Below are 8225 nucleotides of genomic sequence, written 5' to 3' on the forward strand. Positions count from 1 at the left end.
ACTTATTTTGATCAACTCATGAAAAAGATTTCAAATTCACACAATCCAACCCAAATGTTTCCAAAATTTTAAATTCCACTTTTTTTCCAAAATCAAGCCTAACCTCTAAGCTCAATCACATGAGTGCACAGGTTTTGAGTTTAATCAAATTGAACAAAACAGGACAATTAATTATCCAACAGGTCAAAAAAGTTGGTCACCTATATCCTCTCACTCTAAACCACGCCTCAGCGCAGCATAAATGAGCAACTCCGAGCTCCCCTTTGCATCCACAGCCAAGCTCGATCAACTCCACCGAATTCTCCCCACTCTCCTTGCCATTCAAATGGCATATCCTACACACTCTCTGATTTTCCACCAAAAACTCATCGCATGTCACGTCGATTACACCCATTTTCGACTTTGCGGCAATTTCACCGGAAATCCTACTCTCCTTATTGCTTGAATTTGATATATCATCGCCCCCGGCTCTCTGATTGATCTCGTGCAGTTGCTCATCCATTAAACACAATAACCAAATTTTTCCAAAAATAACTGTGCATATGTACGAAAGTGGAGAGGTAATCACTGCGGAATTGATATACTGTACTACATTGAAGCAGAATAGTAGCTAGACGTGATTAAAGGGGAAGCTGGAAAAACATATGCGTCTGGTTAGGGGTGGAAATTTGGTTGACGAGATTGACATCATTTACACTTCCTTCAACTCCGTCACTGGACTGCCCAGTTGACTCAACTCTCTCTCTCTCTCTCTCTCTAGAATAGTAATGGCGTGTGTAGACATATCGAAGAGAGCCTTTGACAGTTCCATTCTACTACTACTACTACATTTTATGAATTAATGCAATATTACTACTTATTTGGTTGGGATTTTACTTTCGGTTTTTGTTGGCGAGATAGCAATTTTGATAGTTAGATATAGTTAGCTTAATAATCACAAAGTATGCCCTTAATGAGTTCAATGACAAAATAAAGTGTAGAAGGATGAGAAAAATAACTCATCATTTTTCCGAGACATATGGTAATATTCAAAGATCTAAATTGTGTAAATTTTAAAAAAAATATTACTCCCTCCACCTATAAAAAACAGTCTCGTCATAAGTTTTAAGGTGAAATTGGTAAAATAAGAGAAATAGAAGAAAAAATAGATAGAGAGAGAAGTAAAATTTAAAATCAAAATAGGGTTTAGAGAGTTGAAATTTATTCTCCAAATATTTAGAGATATAAACTAGTAGGGAGTTTGAGTCTTTTCTTTCGGGCGGATCGAGTACTTTTGTGTGTGAGCTATGATGGTATGCCGTGTAACATTATTATGATTGATGGGTGGTCTATTTAGTGAAGTAGTAGTAACAGTACTACCATCCATTTTAGTTTTTGTAGCAAAATATTTGTGGAGATCTTGCTAAAATCAAGGAGAAAATAAGTAATGCAAAAACTCAGTATATATAAGCAACATTTTCTTTCACATGTAAAGGACAACTTTAACAAGAAGAAACAGAAAGAGAAACCTACCATTTTTGGTTTATAGGACAGCATCTATTCATACACTCTGATGATATCTTTGCCTGTTATGCATTCTTCCTTGTGGGTAACCAAACATATACACAAAAAGGATCTCTCCTCTTCCAGAAACGCTGCTGCTAGAACACACAGCCGAACAGGCAACTATGTAGGAAAAGGGGAAAAAAACTGCATTGTATGGAAGACACAATCCAGATGAGCTGCAGTGGGATTATTTATTGCCCACCCCCCTTCTGTTCTGGTCCTCGTAGATCCACAGATGCCGTTGGTTCAGCTAACCCCTCTCAGTTAGAGGTGTTACAAACCGTTATAAGAGTTCTTCAACCCGTTAACTACTATTACTTGCACGTATAATCTATTTTACGTCATTCCATCATAGGATGCAAAGAACTGGAGGCCCATCTGTCTTTTCACATGATCGGGTATCAGCTTGTTGATGAGATCTGGAGAGGCACCAGACAACTATATGCACAGAGGAAGAAAGTTATGTCAGTAGAAGAAAAGATAAACCTTGGAATAACAAAAAAAAATTAATAACACCGTCCAATATAGCAAGAGACGGGGTTGTATATATGGGTTTTAAGGCACACAAGTCAAGCACTACCCTCAAATTACCATCAGGAAAAGAATATATTCCAGCTTGGTCCATGTAATTTGTTTTTTATGTGATACCAGACAAGCTTCCTTTCAAAAGAAAATTAATGCCTGATAATATGCTCCGGCTCACTTTAAAGACATACTAGTTTGGATCAATTCTTTACCAAAAATGCAAGATGATGATAGAATATTCACGCACCTCCTGTTTGAAGTTGAACAGAGGCGGCAATGGGCGACCATTTGGTAACCGTGCATTAGGTTCCCGCAGCTCATCAAAGAAAGGATGGGCACATGCTTCAAGCTACACAAAGAAGCATCAATTTAAAGGATATGCATACAACGGCATAATTTGGAAAGCATGTAGGCAGCGAATCGCATCAAATATGAAAGGGTAAATTGCTTCTAAAATCGTGAACTTTCACGATAATTTGGTATTTCCCGTAAACTTTAAAAGTTGCATTAAAAATCATGAACTTTGCCGAGTTGTGCAAATTTCCCAAACGACCCGACTCGGTAGTTTTCCGGCATAAACTTATCTTATGTGGCAACCGGAAGCGTGACTTGGCAGCCGGAACACAAAACGACGTCGTTTTGTGTTGGTTGAAAAAAAATTAAAATTTCAAAAAATCAGTCAATAGTCAACTCCCTTCTCCACTCTCCTCACTTCACTTCACCCAAATCAGTCGCCTTCCACCTCCACCATCATCTACCGCCGGCCGTCACCTCGGCGATTTGCCGTCGGAAAAGTACCGGAGAGTCTCCCCTCTCCGCTATCTCCCTTGCCCGACGGAGATACCCAACAGAGAAATCCCCAAAATCCCGTCGATATTCAATCGAAGCATTCAGCGCTTCGGACACCGGCGTTTCCGTCTCCGCCGACAACGGCGGCCCCGGCGGATTGATGGTGACGAATGTCACGCCGTAGGAAGTCCGATATCCGCCGATCCTCCCGTTCAACGACGTCCGTTTTCACCCCCTCCCCTTCCTCCGCCTCGTCGCCGCCGAGGAAACCCGAATTCCGCCGATCATCCGCCGCCTTCTCCGGCGAATTCCGCTGCTTCTTCTTCCTCAGCAGCATCTTCAGCTTCTTCTTCCGCCACAGCCCACTCGGGAGGCGGAACACGGACAGATCAGGAGGTGCACCATTGCGCAGGGGCAACAACAACACACCGCCGCCCCGCCGTCTCCCCCTCCTTTCGATTTTCGCGCCGCCGTCGTAAGCAGCGGCTGCCTCTTCGCCGATTACGCCACCGAGACTCGACATTGCCGAATCGATCGATTCCGATTTTGTGATTGGAGATTGAACTGAGAAATCGAATTTGAGAGGGAGAGAGAGAGAGTGAAGAGGTGAGGTTAGAAATATGAATGTGATTTGCCGAAAACGAAGGAAGGAGTAAGCTGTGTTAATTTTATTAATTACTACTATTATTTTAAAATATGATTTAATTATAGCTGGGAGGAAAATTTTAAAAAATACTACTAATAGAATGCTTAGTCATCATGCCACGTCAGCAAGGAGGTGATTTTTTTTAAAAAAAATTATCAGCTCGCCACATCAGCACAAGTCTGGCCGGAAAACCCGACTCGGGAAATCGGCAACCGAAAGCAAAGTTCATGATTTTTAACGCAACTTTTAAAGTTTACGGGAAATACCAAACTATTGTGAAAGTTCACGATTTTAGAAGCAGTTTACCCAATATGAAACCAAGAATCAGATAATATTTACTTCAACCAAGGCCACATCATTTTTCCAAACAGACTGCAAAAAATATAGAAGAAACTCACTGCAGTGCAACGAAGATTTGGAGAGTATTGCAGCAACCTGGAAGTAAGATCTATTGCTTCTGGAGGCATTCTTTTGTGAAATACCTGAAGTCGCCATGGGTAAGTCAGGTCAACATACAACATATGGAAAGTATGCAATGTTGAATCATGATCCTCACAAGAAAACTTTCAAAGGTAGAACAAAGACCAAAGAGTGATTACATGCACTATACATCAGCATCTGCACTATTCAACAGGACTACCAGCATAACTTAGATTCCTCAAAAGTGTTTTTCCTTCTCCCATTCCTCCCCTGGGTTGGATAATGTGCATGATTGTGCACGTTTAAGCTTAACTAAGGGGATTGCAAAAGGAGACTTATTCTTGTATTGAAATTTGAGGTTGTAGGGGCCATAGCTAGACATTACTTTATTTGTACATTGTAGCATATAGGTATAGCACCATTGAACAGCAGATCCTCTTTGATTCACCAAGGTTTCCATCATGACAATCCAAAGCAACACATTCTTGAGACAAACTTAGCAATTGAATTGATATTGACCAGTCTTTGCTAAGCTCAGTACAACTCAGACCAAATGCATTATTGAGCACAATGATGTCAATGACCACTGCATCATCATTTGAGCACAAAGATGGGTAAACAGGTGAATAAATGTCAAAGATTTGACTTCGCCACCTTTGAAGCTCAGCACTCTAATTATGAGAAAGCATAATGCAACTCTAGTATGTATTTAATCCATGCTACCCTTCCCATTCTTCTCAACCTTCCCCAACTCAGGTATGCCAATTCTAGATTACCGAATTTCAGCAGGTGAAAAGCACTGTAAGAGTCCAAACAGTATCATAGATTGCAACAGGCAATGGAGAACAAGAAAAAAACCACAATATATAGCTCCAACAATGGATCATACAAAACTTGAAATGTTGAAGGTATACCTTGTGCCAAGGGTGTGCTTTAATTTGGGGAAATCTAAAATCATTGTAGTTTGGATTCATACAACGGATTTCTTCACGTGTTGGAGTTCCAAGTACCTTAAAGAGAAAACAATATATCTCAGGAGATAAGTTAATGCATGACATGCCCTCTGAAATAATGACCTAATGATACCTTAATGACTTCTACAAGCTGGCCCACGGAATTTTCCCCAGGAAACAAAGGCTACACATTGCACAATATATACTATTAGGTCAAGTGAACATACTAATAGCCAATGAAGGTGACAAGCATCTGCGTATATCAAAATTAGCAAGGCAACTCACTTGACCCAGAAGAAGCTCAGCAAGGACACAACCAGCTGACCAGATATCAATGGAAGTAGTGTATTCAGTTGCACCAAAAATGAGTTCAGGAGCCCGATAAAATCGAGAACAAATGTACGATATGTTTGCTTCACCTCTTACCTATAAATAAAAGTCAAGCAATCATAACTACAAGAAGAAACATTTGAGTTGCAAATAACTTCAGTAAAAAGAATCAATATGGAAGCTAAGAAGCTAACGTCCTCCATTTATCTCCAAATCATAAGAAGCTCCAAAAAGATCACTTACTAATACTTTTGCACTTCCGAAATCACAAATCTTGACAATATGGGTGGCTGGATCGACCTACAGGGATGGAGAAAGCAATATCAATATTAATACCACTCATTTTCTTCTATATGTGAGTGAAAAGTCTACTCATCCCTACCAAGACATTTTGGGGCTTCAAGTCTCTGTGGCAGACACCAGCAACAGAATGCATGTAAGCCAACCCTCTGAAAATCTGCATAATATATCTTAATTATCGTGTTGGAAAACAAAGAACCAGTAAACTTGAAAGAACTTTATAAGAAGTTATTTTACTTACTTGGTAAGTGTAAAGTTTCACGTAGATGAGTGGCATTTTCTGGTTTGCATCACTATAATGCTTCAGAACACGAAACATACTTTCTGGAACATACTCCATAACTAAATTGAGAAAAAGCTCATTTTGACTTGTAGTTGAGAAGAAACAATGCTTCAAGGAAACAATGTTCGGGTGATCCATAGTCCGCATAAGCTGCAGCTCACGATTTTTATATCTTCTGTCTTGCAAGACCTTTTTTATAGCCACAGTCTCTCCAGTTTCAATGCATTTTGCCTAAAGTAAAATAACATATAGCAAATAAGTTTCTTGAGAACTTACAACAAGAAATAGGAAACTAGCACTAGTGGCCTATGGATGTAAATACCTGAAAAACAATTCCAAAGGAACCGGTCCCTACAACTCGCTCTGCCATGTAACTAACTGTCTGCATAGTACAAAAAAAAAGAAATTAGAAACTCCATAAACCAAGGTTTTCCTTCTTCCTAGGTTTGTTCTCATTGCAGAGAAATTGAGGTATAAGAACCAATTTTAATCTCTTTGCCCTTGTCTTTGCCAGTTCATCCCAAACTTCTATTTGATTCACTTACAGGTCACTAAAGATCGCCCTTAATTTCAAGAGCTACACTTGACAGCTCAAGATTCTTCGCTATACTCTAACTATGTCAAGCCTGTTTGCTTCAACCCAAATGGCCAGCATCCCAACTTAAGCAAAATTAAGCTGTACTTATTAACTCATTCAGTCATGACTCGAGGCCAACAATCAGACAATAGGTTTACCTGCTTAGGTTCCCCGTTCTTTCCCCCTATGGTGGTCGAAATTATGTGACCAGTAACTGTGCCATTCCCATCCATCACTGGAGCAGACATCTCCTGTATAAATGATAAATGCTCATATTAGAAGAGAAACCACATTACTCTACTGGTACTAAAGATCAGCTATGAAAGAACTTCCTATAGATATGCACATTTTGCTAGAATACACAATCTAGCAGATCATGTAGCAAAGTACAAATATGTACTTTAGCAAAGATCAAGAACATAATTCAGGAAATAATGCAAAACCGTTAATTTGCAATCCACTCACTAAATCAGCCAGCAGGAACTTCCAATAAGCCAGAAATGTTGCGGCTTAAGGCATCCACATATTCCAAGGTCATAGAAACTTAATAAAATTAAAGTAGATAAACATAAAATAACTTTCTATAAACCTAACACTAGATAAAGGATCAATCTAACCGGAGAGGAAATTCAAATGAAATAAAATACTCTTAGCTCGTCTAAAATTGATAACCTAGGCAAATTATAAAACTGAAGATTTCCAAAGACACAAGAAGAACAGAGAGAAGAGCTACGGCAGAACGATTACAAGCAACAATAACCTCAAGCACCAAAACTATAAAAATCAGCTAAATTAAACGCCGGAGTTAACTGATTGAGAAAAATTAAATAAATAAGTGAAATGCAGATCTACCGTTTACGGAACTATGACTTAAGAAAATAGAAGATCTAACATAGTGCGGTATTTAGAAATCAATCTCACAATTAGCACAATCTTCCGCTAAGAACGAAAAAAAGTGGAAAAAAATAACCTTATCGTCGGCCATAACAGCAGAATTCCCGCAAGCAAATTGAAAGGCGAAAACCTAAAAAAATTACGTAGAACGTAAAACGATTTCAACTCTGCGATCTGCGCAGCATATTTGCGTTGATGATTGAGAGGTTATGATTGTCGGTAGAGAAAAGGAAAAGAACACAATTAGAGAGAGGGAGGCGTGGTTAGAGGGTGGTGGTGGTGGTGGGGTAGGGATGCCGGGTCCCACAAACCAAACAGCATCCCATGTGATTACAGCTCTCGCAATTCCTCTTTCCCCTCTCTCTTTTGCTGACTCTGTTTTCTTCTTTTTCTTTTCGTTATGGATATAATTAATTGGGTGGAAAACCACCTCGCTTCACAAGTTTGCAACAATTAGATTACTGATCAAATCAGTGACCATTATTAATTGCGGTAGTTATACTTCCGGTTTGCAGGAGCGCAGTAGATGGGCCTGGTTTGCTATCTATTAATTTTGAGCCCATGGTTTTCTTCTATAAAGCCCAATAACTATTTAACATAATTATTCTTCGGATGTAACTTTTCTCCTTAAAATCCCACCTCTATAAACTTAATAATAAACGTTCATAGTACTCTGGTAGTTTATGGCCCAGTAATTAATTTTAAAATATATAAAAAAATAGTTTGAATACATATGGCCCAGTTATTATATTTATATAGGAAATCTGTAATATTATTTATTCAGTTAGAAGTTGATGAAAAATAATACTCCATTTTTTAAAAGTTTAATGATATTAGGTGTCAATAATACTTTTTAAATTTAGCTCATTACTTGTGATCTTTTCATATTCTCTCTCTCTCTCTGCAATCTATTGCAAGTTATGTACTTGCGTTTTAAGTTTAAATTTGTTAAGACACAATGAT

At 38.8% G+C, this 8225-nt stretch overlaps 2 protein-coding genes across 3 annotated transcripts; both read right to left on the reverse strand.

Annotated features, from left to right (window-relative positions):
* Positions 1-200: 200 nt before the first annotated feature.
* On the reverse strand, positions 201-502 carry LOC121788613 (the record flags this gene model as incomplete). The annotated part of the gene is made up of 1 exon (XM_042187259.1): positions 201-502. A coding segment is annotated over exon 1 (302 nt), but the record flags the coding sequence as incomplete, so codon positions are not given.
* Positions 503-1420: 918 nt separating this feature from the next.
* Positions 1421-7654, reverse strand: LOC121788612 (shaggy-related protein kinase eta-like). Of its 2 annotated transcripts, none has more exons than XM_042187258.1 (12): positions 7339-7654; positions 6527-6619; positions 6114-6173; positions 5750-6022; positions 5591-5665; positions 5452-5508; positions 5164-5304; positions 5012-5062; positions 4840-4935; positions 3941-3987; positions 2318-2419; positions 1421-1983 (listed from the first exon to the last, which is right to left on the reverse strand). In XM_042187258.1, the coding sequence occupies exons 1-12, from the start codon at positions 7351-7353 to the stop codon at positions 1947-1949; spliced, it is 1047 nt and encodes a 348-aa protein (XP_042043192.1). In that variant the 5' UTR covers positions 7354-7654; the 3' UTR covers positions 1421-1946. The 2 variants fall into 2 exon arrangements, with proteins under 2 accessions (XP_042043192.1, XP_042043191.1); XM_042187257.1 differs by having other exon boundaries at positions 3904-3987; positions 7339-7648.
* Between the last annotated feature and the right edge of the window lie 571 nt (positions 7655-8225).

The sequence above is a fragment of the Salvia splendens genome, unplaced genomic scaffold (genome assembly GCF_004379255.2).
Source record: "Salvia splendens isolate huo1 unplaced genomic scaffold, SspV2 ctg1100, whole genome shotgun sequence".
Classification (NCBI taxonomy): Eukaryota; Viridiplantae; Streptophyta; class Magnoliopsida; order Lamiales; family Lamiaceae; genus Salvia; species Salvia splendens.

Coding starts and splice junctions, on each gene's coding strand:
- LOC121788612 (XM_042187257.1), bottom strand. Junction 6,174..6,526: donor AGAACGGGGAACCTAAGCAG/GTAAACCTATTG, acceptor TGTACTATGCAG/ACAGTTAGTTACATGGCAGA. Junction 5,063..5,163: donor CTGAGCTTCTTCTGGGTCAA/GTGAGTTGCCTT, acceptor TGCAATGTGTAG/CCTTTGTTTCCTGGGGAAAA.